Raw genomic sequence first — 16703 nt, 5'->3', positions numbered from 1 at the left:
TTTGGGCCCAGATTACGCTATCTATTTGCTTTCTGCTTGAACTGTTCAGGCATTGGGAAGTACCTGGTGAGGAGTAACTTGGGAAACTTAAAGCAGCATGGCAACTTTATGGCTTGTCATGGCTCTTGCTTCCTGCTTCGACTTCAGGCATGCAATTGACAGTTGGTTGCTGATCTTCTCACTGACTGGATAGCAAGCTCTACTGGCATGAGCTTCAAATTGGGTTTGTATGCCTTGATCTCTGAAAGGCCATGTGTTGTCAATGCTTTCCAATCGAGAACGCATAGCATGATCAGTGATTGTTAAAAGATTCTGATTGGCCTAGCAAAGGTGAAGTATACCTGTGATGGGAACTGCAGATGCTGGAGAATCCCAGATAACTATGTGGAGTTGATGAACACAGGCCAAGCAGCATCTTAGGAGCAGGAAAGCTGACGTTTCAGGCCTAAATCCTTCATCAGTTTTCTGATGAAGGATCTAGGCCCGAAACGTCAGCCTTCCTACTCCTAAGATGATGCTTGGCCTGCTGTGTTCATCCAGCTCTACACCTTATCTATGAAGTATACCTGTAATTGGCCCTTGAGGGCGATAGACATTGATGTCACTTCACAGTATCTCCTGATTGCCTTTTTAAGGCCTCCAGTAGCCCATTATGTTCTTGTGACATTCTGAAAATGTGTGTCAATTTAAGATGTTTTCCTTGGCCCATTGCCCAGGATGGAGTATTATTTGCGTCATACCCATGCTTGTAGTTTCAGTTTTTGTTTAATTGGTGCAAGTTCCTCATTAAATCGAGCATGTGTCTGATTACTTGTTTTCAGAGGCTATTTCTTAGATATTTTCTACCCTGTGATTGTGGGTGTATGGATCAATTTTCACAACTTCTAAAACAAGTGAGGGAAAAAATTACTTAAAACCATGTGAATATTGAATGTCACAAAATACTGATGTAAATTACAAAGCCAGTGATATATATTGTGCACGTTTCTTATGAAGTTTGTATACAGTGTATAAAGCATGAGGTAGTGATATATATATGCATATTCTGTTTATATGTAGTCTTGAGTGATAATCTGAAGGATTATATAGTTACAAATGTAAGTACATGCTATTGCAGTTTCAAGTCTAAAAGAATTTGTTTAGTCAAACATGATCTTCTAAAACATTATGAATTGAAACAAATGTTATTTCTCCTTTCTACCTTCCAACCCTTTGTTGATAACACCAAATAATTTTCCCGATAATAGATTTTAAATGAAGGTTGCAAGTTCTTACAGTATAGCTTGGTGAAATCCCCAGGTGGATTTGTTTGTCGTCTAGCAAGGTAGAACCACATGATAAAGTACCAAAATCTACGTGGGTTGCAGTCAAGCAGAATGAGATAATATTAGGTTAACAATAGAACTTGGCACAGTACAGGCCCTTTGGCCCATGATGTTGTGCTGAACTCTTTGCCCGAATCTGGAGGTCAATCTAATCTCCACCCCCACTTTATACTATCATCCATGTGCCTATCTAATAGCCAAGTAAATGCTCCTAATGAGGCTGACTCCACTACACTCTCCGGCTATGCATTCCTTGCCCTTACCACTGTCTGAGTAATGAACCTACGTCTGTCTCCCCTATATTTACCTGCACTCACTTTAAAACTATGCCCCCTTGTAATAGCTACCTCCACCCTAGGAAAAAGTCTCTGGATGTTTACTTTATCTATACCTCTGATCATGTGTTTGTATGCATGCATTTATAACTAGACTAAACTATGACCGTAAGACACAGGAGCATAAGCAGGCCATTTGGCCCATCAAATTGGCACTGCAAATCAATGAAGTTGTAGGTGATCTGACAATCCTCAACTCCACTTCCCCATAGCCCTTGAGTCCCTGATTGAAATGTCAGTATGCATACTGCACTTCAAAAGGGAACACAGATCGGAAAAGGCCATGTAGTAATAAAGCTGAAATGAAAATAAAAGAAAGGGAATTCACGAAAAAATTAAGCATGTCTTTCAATTAGAAAAAGTCCAAATTCCAAAGCTAACATTGTTTGGGTGGCAAAGGGAAACAAAGCTAAAATAAAACAAAAATGACAAATGTGAAGAGCTTTCAACCAATAAGCAGGAAGATTATGGAAAGTGCAAGAATAAATTGAAAAAGTTATTGTGAAAAGATGAGTAGACCAGATTTTAAATAGTCATAGAGCTGTGCAGCATGGCAACAGACTCTTCTGTCCTACTCATCCATGCTGGCCATATATCCTAAATACATCTGGTCCCATTTGCCAGCATTTAGCCCAAATTCCTCTAAACTCTGCCTATTCATATACCCATCCAGATGCCTTTAAATGTTGTCCTTGTATCAGCCTTTTCCACTTCATCTGGCAGCTCATTCCATACATACACCACCCTCTGCATGAAAAAGTTGCCCCTGGGCCTCTCTTAAATCTTTCCCCTCTCACCTTAAACCTATGCCATCTAGTTTTGGACTTCCCCAGCCCGTGGAAAAGACCTTGTCTATTCACCCTATCCATACCCGTCACGATGTTATAAGGTCACTTAGCCTTTGGACTCTGGTGAAAATGGCCCCAGCCTATGCACTCTCTCCCTATAGCTCCAACCCTTCAACCCTGGCAACATTGTTGGAAATTTTTACTGAATCCTTTGAAGTTTCACAACTTCCTTCCTATGGGAGGGAGACCAGAATTGCATGCAGTATTCCAAAAATGTCCAGTACAGCACAACGTGACCTCCCAACTTCTTTGCTCAGTGTACTGACCAATAAGGGCAAGTGTACCAAATACCGCTTTCACTGCTGTCTACCTTGCGATTCCACTTGGAAGAAAGTGTGAACCTGCACTCCAAGGTCTCTTTGTCCAGCAACACTCCTCAGGACTTCACCATTAAGTGTACAAGTCCTGCCCTGATTTGCCTTTCCAAAATGCAGCTCCTCACATTCATCTAAATTAAGCTGCATCTGCCACTCCTTGACCCACTTGATCAAGACCCCATTACAAGCCGACGTAACGACCTTTGCTGTCCATGACACAAATTTTTATGTTACCTACAAACTTACTAATCATAACGCCATGTTCACATACAAATTGTTTGTAATTAATGAAAAGCAGTGGACCTAGCACTGATCTTTCTGATGCACTGCTGGTCACAGGCCTCCAATCTGAAAAACAACTCTCCTCCATCACCCCTCTGTCTTCAACCTTTGAGCCAGTTCTGTATCCAAATCGCTATTTCTCCCTGTATTCCGTGTGATCTAATCTTACTAAGTATATCATGCGGAACCTTGTCAAATGCCTTACCGAACTCCATATACTTCATACATTGCTGGAAAAGCTCAGCAGGTATGGCAGCATCTGTGAAGAAAGAGTAAATGTTTTGAGTCCAGTGATCCTCCTTTAGAACTGCTGAGGAAGAGTCACCGGACTCGAAATGTTAACTCTGTTTCTCTTCTTCAGATGCTGCTAGACAGCTGAGCATTACCAGTAACTTCTGTTTTTGTTCCTAATTTACAACATCCGCAGTTCTTTCGGTTTCTGTATAGATCATGTCCATTACTCTGCCCTCACCAATCCTCTTTGCTACTACTTCAAAAAACTCAATCCAGTTAGTGAGACAAGATTGCCATGCACAAAGCCATATTGACTATTGCTAATCGTTCCTTGCTTTTCCAAATACATGTAAATCCTGCCCTTCAGGATTCCCTCCAACTTGCCCACCATCGATGTCAGCTCACTGGTCTGTAGTTCCCTGCTTTTCCTTACCACACTTCTTAAATAGTGGTGCCACCTTAGCCATCCTCCCGTCTTCCAGCACCTCACCTGTGGCTATCCAAGATACAAAGATCTCAGCAAGGGGCCCAGCAATCACTTCCTCATTTGCAGTTCCACACAGAATCCGCCTTGCTGATCTTTAAGGGGCCCTATTCTGTCCCTTGATACCCTTTTGTCCTTGATGTATTTGTAGATTCTCAACCTTATTGGCCTAAGTTATTCCATGTCCCCATTTTGCCCTCCCGATTTCCCTCTTGTGTATAATGTCCAACCATTATGCTCTTACAGGGATTCACTTGATTCCTGCTGTCTGTACCTGACATATACTTGCTCCTTTTTCTTGTCCAAAACCTAATTTCTCTCGTCATCCAGCATTCTCTATACCTACCTGCCTTGCCCTTCACCCCAACGGGCACATATTGTCTCTCGGATTCTCATTGTCTCATGTTTGAATGCTTCCCATTTTCCAGCCAACCCATTTACCTGGCCCGATCAACTTTTGAAAGTTCTTGTCTAATACCACCAAAATTCGCCTTACTCCAATTTAGAACTTTAACTTTTAGATCAGGTCTAATCTTTTCCATCACTATTTTAAGGCTAGTAAAATAATGTTCACTGGTCCCCCACTGACACCTCCAGTTACGTGCCCTGCCTTATTTCCCAAGAGTAGGTCAAGTTTTGCAGCTTTTTTAGTGGGTACATCCACATACTGAATCAGGGTTTTCTTGTACGCACTTATAAAACGTTACAGCACAGTACAGGCCCTTCGGCCCTCGATGTTGTGCCGATCTCAAGCCCATCTAACCTACACTATTCCATGTACGTCCATATGCTTGTCCAATGATGACTTAAATGTACCTAAAGTTGGCGAATCTACTACCGTTACAGGCAAAGTGTTCCATTCCCTTACTACTCTGAGTAAAGAAACTACCTCTGACATCTGTCCTATATCTTTCACCCCTCAATTTAAAGCTATGCCCCCTCATGCTCGCTGTCCCCATCCTAGGAAAAAGACTCTCCCTATCCACCCTATCTAACCCTCTGATTATTTTGTGTTTCAATTAAGTCACCTCTCAACCTTCTTCTCTCTAATGAAAACAGCCTCAAGTCCCTCAGCCTTTCCTCATAAGACCTTCCCTCCATACCAGGCAACATCCTAGTAAATCTCCTCTACACCCTTTCCAAAGCTTCCACATCCTCCTTATAATGCGGTGACCAGAACTGTACACAATACTCCAAGTGCGGCTGCAGCATAACCTCTTGGTTCCGGAACTCGATCCCTCTATTAATAAAAGCTAAAACACTGTATGCCTTCTTAACAGCCCTGTCAACCTGGGTGGCAACTTCCAAGGATCTGTGTACATAGATGCCAAGATCTCTCTGCTCATCTACACTGCTAAGAATCTTACCATTAGCCCTGTACTTTGCCTTCCGGTTACTCCTATCAAAGTGCATCACCTCACACTTGTCTGCATTAAACTCCATTTGCCACCCCTCAGCCCAGCTCTGCGGCTTATCTATGTCTCTGCAACCTACAGCATCCTTCGTCACTATCCACAACTCCACCGACCTTAGTGTCGTCTGCAAATTTACTAGCCCATCCTTCTACGCCCTCATGCAGGTCATTTATAAAAATGACAAACAGCAGTGGATCCAACACCGACCCTTGCGGTACACCACTAGTAACTGGTCTCCAGGATGAACATTTCCCATCAACTACCACCCTCTGTCTTTAAGGAAGCCAATTTCCGATCCAAACTGCTATATCTCTCATTCCATTCCTCCGCATTTTGTACAATAGCCTATTGTGGGGAACCTTGTCGAACGCCTTGCTGAAATCCATATACACCACATCAACCGGTTTACTCTCATCTACCTGTTTGGTCACCTTCTCAAAGAACTCCAGGTTTGTGAGGCATGACCTTCCCTTCACAAAACCATGCTGACTATCCCTAATCAATTTATTCTTTTCTAGATGATTATAAATCCTATCCCTTAACTTTTTCCAACACTTTACCAACAACTGAAGTAAGGCTCACTGGTCTATAATTACCAGTTGCCTCTACTCCCCTTCTTGAACAGGGGAACCACATTTGCTACTCTCCAGTCATCAGATTCAAAGAACAAAGAAAATTACAGCACAGGAACAGGCCCCTCAGCCTTCCAAGCCTGCGCTGATCCAGAACCTCTCTCTAAACCTGTCACCTATCTTCCAAGGATCTGTATCCCTCTACTCCCTGCCCATTCATGTATCTGTCCAGATACGTCTTAAATGACAGTATCGTGCCTGCCTCTACCACCTCCACTGGCAATGCGCTCCAGGCACCCACCACCCTCTGCGTAAAGAGTTTTCCATGCCTATCTCCCTTAAACGTTTCCCCTCTCACCTTGAAATCGTGACCCCTAGTAATCGAGTCCCCCACTCTGGGGAGAAAGCATCTTGCTATCCACCCTGTCTATACCTCTCAATTTTGTAGATCTCTCTCTGTCTCTCTGTCTCTGTCTCTGTCTCTGTCTCTGTCTCTGTCTCTGTCTCTGTCTCTGTCTCTGTCTCTGTGTCTGTGTCTGTGTCTGTGTCTGTGTCTGTGTCTGTGTCTGTGTCTGTGTCTCCCCCCCCCCCCCCCATCTTTCTGATGTAAATAATCCTAATAGCTAGTGCCCTCCATACCAGGCAACATCCTGGTGACCCTCCTCTGCACCCTTTCCAAAGCATCCATGTCCTTTTGGTAATGTGGCAACCAGAACTGTACGCAGTATTCAAAATGTGGCCGAACCAAAGTCTTATACAATTGTAACATGACCTGCTAACTCTTTTACTCAATACCCCGTCTGATGAAGAAAAGCATGCCGTATGCCACCTTCAGGGTACAATGGACCTGAACACCCAGATCTCTCGGTGCATCAGTATTCCCCAGGGCTTTTCCATTTACCATATAGTTCACTCTTGAATTGGATCTTCCAAAATGCATCACCTTGCATTTACCTGGATTGAACTCTGTCTGCCATTTCTCTGCCCAACTCTCCAATCTATCTATATTCTGCATTCTCCAACAGTCCCCTTCGCTATCTGCGAGTCCACCAATCTTAGTGTCATCTGCAAACTTGCTAATCAGACCATCTGTACCTTCCTCCAGATCATTTGTGTATTCTTCTCCATTCAAGACCTTAACACTTATGGCAGTCCCAACCTGTGTTTGGAAAGTTCATGTCTCCTACCGTAACCACCCTGTTATTGTTACAGATAACTGAGATCTCCTTACGTCCTTAGTACAATCCCAATGAGGTGATCATCCCTTCATTTCTCAGTTCCACCCAAATAACTTCCTTGAATGTATTTCCAGGAATATCCTCACTAAGCACAGCTGTAATGTTATTCATAGTCAAACACCGCCCCCCACCCCACCCCACCCAATCCCCGAGCATTACTCTCCTTCCTATAGTATCTACACCCTGAAACATTAAGTTGCCAGATCTGTCTATCATAAGAACTAGGAGCAGGAGTAGGCTATCAGGCCCCTCAACCCTGCCCTGCCATTTAATAAGATCATGGCTGATCTTTTTGAGACCCAGCTCCACTTATCTGCCCACTCACCATAACCCTTAATTTCTTTACTGTTCAAATGTTTATCTAGCCTTGCCATAAACACATTCAGCGAGGGTAGCTTCAACCATTTGACTGGGCAGGCAATTCCACAGATTCATAACCCTTTGGGTGAAGTTCCTCCTGACCTCAGTCCTACATCTGCTTCCCTTTTATTTTGAGGTGATGTCCCCTAGCCCTAGTTTCACCTGCTAGCGGAAACAACCTCCCTGCCTCCACCTTATCCATACCCTTCATAATCTTTTATGTTTCTATAAGATCTCCCCTCATTCTACTGAATTCCAATGAGTATAATCCCAGTGTACTCAGTCGCTCCTCATTATCCAGCCCCCTCAACTCTATCCCTGAGCTATGTCTCTGCAGTTGCTATGATATCCCAGTCTCTCATTCTCAACCATGTCCTGAAGCCATGTGCCTTACATTGAAATAAATGCAGTTTAAGTTACCAGTCCTACCTTGTTCTCTGCTTTGTTCCTGCCTGTCCTGACTGTGTGTCTTGCTGCTTTTCCCAACTGCACCAGTCTCAGAGTGATCTCTATCTTTTTTAAAAAAAACCCTAGAATAGTCTCTCAATATACAAAGTGTTAACAATTAGTTTGGTTCAAAGAAAATCTTCATTAGAGGCAGACAACATAACAGGTTTTGTGCCTGACTTCATAATGGAAGTTGTAGGAGACGGAGGTTACAGACCAGATGGTCATTTCAATAAAAAATTAAAAGGAAGCTAAAAGCTGATAAATCCCTTGGATGAAAGAACTGAAATTGAATCATTTGTCTTAAAGCAAGATTGTAAAAATGAATGCTGCTGCTCTTTAGAATCACTAATGATGTCAGTTGACTCCAAGTCTAACCCATATACCCTTTTGGTAGGGTAGGCAATCCTCCAGATTCAGTCCTTGGGTGAAATTATTGTGGGAGTGCAGAAGTTTTATATTATTTTTCCTATTCCACAGACCCATGATAGTGTTCCTTGAACTTTTATGGTTTTAAAAATTTAATCTGTTAGTCTTGTCAATTTTTATTACTTTGTCACTTAATTATTGGAATGTTAGATTTTTGAGGCCGTTGCAACGCAACTAGAGAGTTGTGATGGACTTTTTCTTCCATCGTCTGTTTCAATTCTCCACTGTGGAGAATTTGAATTTTTTTTTAGGGTTTTGTGTTGACACTTTGTGAGCATGTGGAAAAGCTGACTTGATAGCCTCATTGATTTGGCTCCTTTGATCGAGCTTCAGATGGTACTTTATCACATCAAGTTACATTATGTGGGTTCTGACTTTACCTTTTTTAAATTTTCCAGTTTATCGTTGTTTGCTCTGGGGATAAAATCTTAGGCAACAGTTGTTGTGTTATGCTGCATTTGAAATGTCTCATTTGAAAATACACTTTATTACATGCTCTGTATTCAATCACCTTCAGGTTTGAAAAGGCATCAAATGAATACCAGGAGCAGCTGTGTGCCTTGACTGGAGTTGACTGCTGCATTAAAGGCCTCGACAAATCCCTTCTCAAAGTGTCTAATGCAAGCACTGGTAGTAACCTTGCCAGCCCTAAACATACAGGAAATGGTGAGTATGAGTTGATGGGCGCAATGTGAACAATAATTCATGTGATATTCTTCATTTGAAAAAAGAATGAACTAAAAGATTTGGTGAATAATTTGTCATGTGACACTGGCCAAATTACCAAGCCCCTCCATTGGGGATTATTGTGGAATAATCAGGAAGAAATAATTCTAGTAATACAAAGTTTTTTTTTTTCCATATTGTAACAGTGATGACACTTCAAAAGTTTTTTTTGTTTTCTAAAAACTGCTTTTGGATGGCCTGAAGTTATGAAGATGGTTGATAAAAATGTTTTGTTTGTGAACTTGAGTTATTTCAATGCAGAATCTATGGCAGTATCCCATTGATGATTCTATTCCACTAGTAGCTACGTGAGTCTTTTCCTGTGAGGTATGTGTAACTCCTTCATCCTGGTATTCCCAGTCCCCTGGTCTCTTCTCTACACGCTTTACAAGAGACCAGCCATTTTTGCTCTGGTATTTCTTCTCCATGTGGAAGGATGCTATACATCTCTCAGTGGAGGTTTTGCCATTTCTCTATATGAACAGAAAAAGTGTTTTAGCATTTTATGAAATGGAAGAAAACTTGTGTGCAAAACCAAATGACCGCATTCTATTTTGTCGTTTTGTGACGCACTAGGAGTCCGTCATACAGGACGGAAACAGACCCTTCGGTTTAATCAGTCCATGCTGACCATAATCCCAAACAAGTCTAGTCCCACCTGCCTGCACTTGGCCCATATACCTCCAAGCATTCCTTATTCATGAACTTATCCAACTGTCTTTTAAACATTGTAACTGTAGCTGCATCCACCACTTACTCTGGAAGTTCATTCCAGACACGAGCAATAAGTTTGCCCCTTGTATCTTTTTTAAAACCTTTCTCCTGCCATCTTAAAAATATGCCCCCTAATCTTGAAGTCCCCCACCTTAGGGCAAAGGCACCTGTCATTTACCTTGTTTATGCCCCTCATCATTTTATAAGCCTCCACATGGTCACCTCTCAACCCCTGTCTCCAGTGAAAAAATGCCCCAGACTATTCAGGCTCTCCTTAAACTCTAACTTATAATTCACTCATGTTTAACTAAACTATCCATGCAATGCATTTTGCCTTGATACCAGTTTGCCAGGAGGAAGCTTTTCTTAATGAGACTTAATCTGACTTGGAGTTTCCAAGCTGCATTTTGGGCCAGCCTTATACAGGTTAGCTTTTAAAAATTGGTAAAAGTGCACTGCCGTTCTGGCTAGTGCTGAGTTGGTGGAAAACTGTAACACATACCATGAGATCACCTACAACTTACAGCTTCCAACTGAATAATGCACTATCATAGTTATTGAACAGCTCAGAAAATTTCTTTGCCAGTTCTGTCCCTTTCAGCACCTTCATGTGGCTATTATTTAAGGGAATCTTAGAAACCTGACATTGCAGACAGGTCATTTGGCACATCGAGTTTGCACCATCCCTCCAAAGAACATCCCACCCAGACCTATCCCTCATGCCCTAACACCGTAACCCCACACTTAGTGGCTAACGCACCTAACCTGGATGCTACAGGGCAATTTACCATGGCCAATCCACCTAATTAGCACAGAAACAGACCCTTAGGCTGACCAAGTTTCCCAAATTAAATTAGTCCCATTTGCATGCATTTGGGCCTTATTCCTCAAACTTCCCCATGCTTAAACCTGTCCAAATGTGCCTCAAATGTTGTAACTATACCCACCGGTACCAATTCCCCTGGCAGTTCATTTCATATATGTGCCACCCCTCTGTGGGGAAAAGTTGCCCCTCAGGTCCCTTTTAAATCTTTCCCCTTTTCACTTTAAACTCATACCCTCTAGTTTTGGACTCCCCTAACCTGCGGGATTGGAAAGCTTTACGATTCATCTTATCTATGCCCTTTGTGATTTTATAAACCTCTAAGATCATCCCTCAACTTTCTACACACAAGGGGAACAAATGTCCCAGACTATCCAGCCTTTTGTTACAACTCAAACCTTCCAGTTTAGTAACATGCTTCTAAGTCTTTTTCTTTTGCACCGTTTCTAGTTTAATAACATTCTCCCTATAAGCAAGGCAACCAGAATTGTACTCCAAATGTGGACTTACTCATGTCTTGTGCAGCATTAACATGTTACTCCAATTCCTGTACTCCATGCTGTAACCAGTGAAGGCAAGATTGCCAAAAGCCACCTTCACAAACTTGTCTACTTGTGATGCTGCTACTTAAAAAAAAATACTGTACCTGCACCCTTCGCTGTCGTTAGCACTCCCCAGGGCCTGCCCATTAACTGTGTAAGTCCTGCCTTACTGAAGAAGGGTCCTGACCCGAAACGTCAAGCTTTCCTGTTCCTCTGCTGCTTGGCCCGTTGTGTTCAACCAGCTTCACGCCGTGTTATCTAAGTCCTGCCCTAGTTTGTCTTACCAAAATGCAACACCTGACATTTATCTGCATTAAACACCATCTACCATTCCTTGGCCAATTTGCTCAGCTGATCAAGATCCCGTTATGCTCTGAGATATTCTACTTCACGGTTGTTTTTTTTAAAAAAGCTGCAACTTTGCATCATCATTAATAGAGCTTTGTTTTGTACAGCTGAAAGCAAGAAAACTGTTCTTACTAAACAAAGTGATACTTCCCCCGAAATTGTGAATTATTTGGCGAATAAAGCTTGTGAATGCTACATTTCATTATCTGACTGGCCAGCTGTGGAAGAATGGCAGAATGGTATCCTAGCGCTGAAGAAAAGTACAAATGGATCATCCATCCACCTGAAGGCTGATTTTAACTACATCAGGTCAGAAAGCTCAGGCACTTATTTTCATTTTCTATAAAATGCAATATGTTGTGCTCTGGCAAAATACCGGCATTGTTTAAGACGCTTTATTCACTCAAACTGCATCAATTTAAAGTTTGTGACTTGGTTTACATTTGCATTTTTAAGCAAGCTTGTCTCTAGCAAAGAACAACTACTCCAACTTCACTAATGGGAAATGCTGTCTGCATTCCAAAACCATTCTAAGCACATTGAACATGTTGAAATTTTCTTGTGTGTTCATTCCAGGGATGTGCGTATTGCTGATAAGCAGTTATTGATCATTCTTCTTTTCTGTTGAGGTGACGGTGGGCCAGCAATTTTACAAAGAACAAAGAAAATTATAGCACAGGAGCAGGCCCTTCAGCCCTCCAAGCCTGTGCCGATCGAGATCCTCTGTCTAACCTGTCATCTATTTTCTAAGGGTCTGTGTCCATTTGCTCCCCGCCCATCCATGTACCTGTCCAAATACATCTTAAAAGACTCTAACGTGTCTGCGTCTACCACCTCCACTGGCAACGTGTTCCAGGCACCCACCACCCTCTGCGTAAAGAACTTTCCACGCATATCTCCCATAAACTTTCCTCCTCTCACTTTGAACTCATGACCCCTAGTAATTGAGGCCCCCACTCTGGGGGGAAAAGCTTCTTGCTATCCACCCTGTCTATACCCCTCATGATTTTGTAGACCTCAGTCAGGTCCCCCCCTCAATCTCCGTCTTTCTAATGAAAATAATCCTAATCTACTCAACCTCTCTTCATAGCTAGCACCCTCCATACCAGGCAACATCCTGGTGAACCTCCTCTGCACCCTCTCCAAAGCATCCACATCCTTTTGGTAATGTGGCAACCAGAACTGTACGCAATATTACAAATGTGGCCGAACCAAAGTCTTACACAACTGTAACATGACCTGACAACTCTTGTACTCGGATTGAACTCCATCTGCCATTTATCTGCCCAACTCTCCAGTCTATCTATATTCTGCTGTATTTTTAATTACTGTAGTCTGTCTGGTGAAGGCATTCCACAGTGCTGTTACTGGCAGCCTCCTGGATTACAGTGCCTGAAGAAATTTTGATGTATTCACATGTCTGGCTGATGCCTTGGAGAGGAACTTCTTTCCATATGCCTGTCTTTTTAGATGTTGTAAATCCAGATCTTCCTGGGTTGCTACAGTGCATTATGTATATAGTCCACCTAACAACAGCCATGGTATACTGTCCAGGCAGGCACTAATGAATGAAATGTAAACTAAGTGAACTGTTTTCCTCGATGCTATAATTTCTGAAGAGCTGTAGTCTTTCCACACAGGTGGTATGTAGGTGAGTTGTACAGCATATGATACAAATTCCAAATTGTTGGAGAAACTGAGCAGGTCTAGTAGTATTTGTGAAGAGAAAGTGGTGTTAATGGTTTTAGTCCAGTGACCCTTCAGAACTGATTGTGGATAGAAAGAGAAAAGTGCTCAGTTTGGGTTCTGTCAAGTCAACTTGGCTCCACATCTGGCCACAGTCTTGGGACAAACGTGTGGAGAGAAAAATGCTGAACTCCTGGGGGGAAGGAAGGGAGGCTGTTGTTGTGACAGCACATGAAATATCACAGCACCAAGTAGCCATGGAAGACTGATCTGTAGGGTAGGGTTGAGAATATGGGGGAAGATGCTCAGGCCGTAACATTATTGAACTCAATATTGAGTCCGGAAAGTTGAAGGGTTCTCGAATGGAAAATGAGCTGGTGTTCTTCCAGTTTGCACAGAGCTTCACTGCAGTACTGTAGCAAGCCCTTTGACCTCCTGGAATGTGGCTGTTTTAGTTCAGTCTCCAGCCAACGGTGATGCTCCATATCTACCTTCTCTCGTGTCGTCTGTCCTCTGTCGTCCTTAGTTTCTGTCGTTTCTCCCCTCCCCCACCAAGTCTGCTTTTGACAATACGTTGACTGTTGGTTTTTACCAATTATGGGAGGCCTGAATGTTATTTTGCATTTCTTAGCCAAAATTAGACACTCTAGTTTGACGTCCTGTGGATGAGGACAGTCAAGGCTCAGTCAGCAGAACATAAAGATTGAAGCTGGCATTTGGTGCAGTACTTGGGAAGATGCCTTCTCTTCCTTTTTGGAGGGGATACTAATTTAAGGTCCTGTGTGCCTTCCAAATGGTTGGAAAAGACCTTGCAATGCTTTGAAGAGGAGGGTGGGAGCCATAGTTATCCCTTGTCTCCTGGACCATATTGAACCATTGGCTTTCATTAACAGGGGGAACAGAGTATCCTACTGTTCTCGCATCGCTGCTTATGGAAGCTTTGCTTTCTGACAACTGGCTGTTGTGCTTCCTCTATTGTAACTGATGGCAGTTCAGAAATATCACTAGCTGGCTGTGAATTCTGATGAAAACTGTTTATAAATTGAATGTCACTTCCCTTTGAGGAATTGTAAATGGAGGTGAACACTACAGCTATCAATGAAGCAGCAACATTCTGCTTTTAAGGGAAGGTTATTGATGGAAGAGCCAAGGATTATAGTATTGAAGAATGACTGCAGCACACATGGAGCTATTTGGCCCATTGCACTCATCTGTTCTCTAATAAAGCTAGCTGATTAATCCCATTCTCCATTCTTAGACCATTCTTCAGCCATGAGATATGGGCATTGGTGATAGGACCAGCATTTATCGCCTTCTGTGATTACTCTGAGGAGGTGATGGTGTTTTCAGGGAGATTGACCCATTGGCCATGAAGGAAAGATGTACTTCCAAGATAAGATACGGATGACCCGGAAGTTTGGGAGGTACTGGCTAAGTTTGCTGTAGCACATCCTGGAACCCCTGCAACCAATGCTGGTGCGGCCAGATGATGGTCCTTAACTGCAGTTATCTTCTTTGACTAAGTATATTTCAATGACTGGAAACATTCTTCTCTCCAGCCCCATCCCAATTGAATTCTGTTTTCAATGTCTACTTGGTGCTGTAATAGTTCATGTACTGTCCTGATGGCAGCCTCCTTCCCTTCTCCCCAGGAATTCAGCTTTATTTTCTTTCCATGTTTATCCCAGGACTCTTGTGGGGTTTGGAGCTGTGTAGCCCTGAGGGAACCCAAACTGACCAGTGATGAACAAGATACTGTCCACAGCCACCTCCACTCACTGTGCATATTATTAGGAGTAATCCAACAGAGAGATTTGACCAGATTGCATTTGGTTCTTATTGTGGACTTAGCACATGTGCACGTTGTTGGATGCTTACTAGCTTTGTTGCTGTACTGGAGCAGTTTAGCCAGGGGTGTGATTGGTTAGTTCCAGACTGCAGGCCATTAATTGGGACATTGGCGTTGTAGACTTACTCACCGAGCTGGCTTATTTGGTTGCAAACGTTTCGTCACCCTGCTAGGTAACATTGTCAGTGCATCCCTGGTGAAGCATTGGTGTTCTGTCCTGCTTGTTATTTATACACCTCTGCTTGCTGGAATGGTTGGCCTCACTTCCGGTTCTGTTTTTCATTGGTTTGTACATTGGGCCCAGGTTAATGTGTTTGTTGATGGAGTTCTGGTTGGAATACCACGCTTCCAAAAATTCCCTGGCATGTGTCTGTTTGACCCATGCTATTATGGATGTGTTGTCCTAGAATTTGTCCTCCTTTTTCTGTGTGTATTGAGACCAGTCAGAACTCGTCGTGTTTGTTGGTGGCTAGTTGGTGTTCGTCTATCCCTATTATCAGTTTCCTTCCAGTTTGGACAATATAATGTTTCCCACAGCCCTTGCATGGTATTTTGTATGTTAAGTTAATATTATTGGTTGTGGGTATGAGATCCTTTATTTTCGTCAGTAGCTGTTGCAAGGTGGTTTTTGGTTTATGGGCTGGTCTGATTAGTCACGTCATCTCCCCGTCTCTATACGGTAGGGTGACTGGTATGTTTCTGTGTTGTGTTGTCCTGTTGTGGTCTGTCATGGACCTAACGGTAGATTGTATTTTTAAAAATTTGGATATCCATTCCTATTAAAAACTCAGTACAAGTGCTCCTGTTCTGCTCTGCGCAATTCCAGGTTGCTGCGGTGTTGTGGCTCGTTTGACACATGTCCTGATGCAGCTCCATTTCTGGGTGTTGGGGTGGTTGCTGCAATAAGTATCTGGCCTGTATTAGTGGCCTTTCTGTATACACTAGTGTGGAGTTCCCTGTTGTTCTTACCCTTCCTAGACATAATGGTGAAATGTATTTGGTGGTTGTTTTCTTTTGTGAATTTTATTTTGGTGAGGATGTTATTTGTGTCAATGGGTTTCTTCTAGTCTTGTGCATTTGATAATCACGGTGTCATCTACATAGCGGACCCAGAGTTTGGGTTGGCTAGTGGGGAGTGCTATCCGTTCTAATCTTTGCATTACCGCTTCTGCTGTCAGCCCTGATATTGGGGATCCCAGTGGCGTTCCATTGATTTGCTTGAAGGTGAATTAGGTAATGAGACACCGATCCAGCAGTTTCAGGGTGCTGTCCTTAATACTGTTGGTGTCATGGGGTGCCTGCCTTCCCGATTCATTCAGCAGTGTTGCAATTGTCACTTTAGCCTGGTCGATGTTTATGGATGTAAATAGTGCTGGTATTTCAAAGGATATCGTTATCTCGTCCCATTTTATTCTGGTGTCCATGATGTTGAGGAATTCTTGGGAGGAGTGGATAGTGTGGGTAATGTTGGTTACTAACTATTTCAGTTTCTGTTGTAGTTCTTTGGCTAGTTTATCTTATTGACGTACCTGGTAGTAAGACAGTAGGTCTGAGGATTACCTATCCAACCAGAACTTCACAACTAACACATTGATCTGGACTCAATATACAATTCACTGGAAAGTACCTGAAAGTGATGCTAGCAAGCCCAGCAAACTGTGACACATAAATAACAAGCGGGACAGAACATCAATGCTTCACTGGTGGCACACTGATGGAGGCACGATGA

The 16703-nt window shown here is 42.8% G+C and overlaps 1 protein-coding gene across 2 annotated transcripts in view; it reads left to right on the top strand.

Annotated features, from left to right (window-relative positions):
- smg1 (SMG1 nonsense mediated mRNA decay associated PI3K related kinase) overlaps positions 1 to 16703 on the top strand; it is a 182014-nt gene that overhangs the window by 72466 nt on the left and 92845 nt on the right. For both annotated transcript variants that reach the window (XM_048551867.2, XM_048551868.2), the window contains 2 exons: positions 8804 to 8952; positions 11547 to 11748. In XM_048551867.2, coding sequence (XP_048407824.2) covers positions 8804 to 8952; positions 11547 to 11748 — 351 coding nt within the window. The remainder of the gene's footprint in view (positions 1 to 8803; positions 8953 to 11546; positions 11749 to 16703) is intronic.

The sequence above is a fragment of the Stegostoma tigrinum genome, chromosome 23 (genome assembly GCF_030684315.1).
Source record: "Stegostoma tigrinum isolate sSteTig4 chromosome 23, sSteTig4.hap1, whole genome shotgun sequence".
NCBI classification, from domain to species: Eukaryota; Metazoa; Chordata; class Chondrichthyes; order Orectolobiformes; family Stegostomatidae; genus Stegostoma; species Stegostoma tigrinum.
This window is presented reverse-complemented; position numbering and strand designations above follow the sequence as displayed.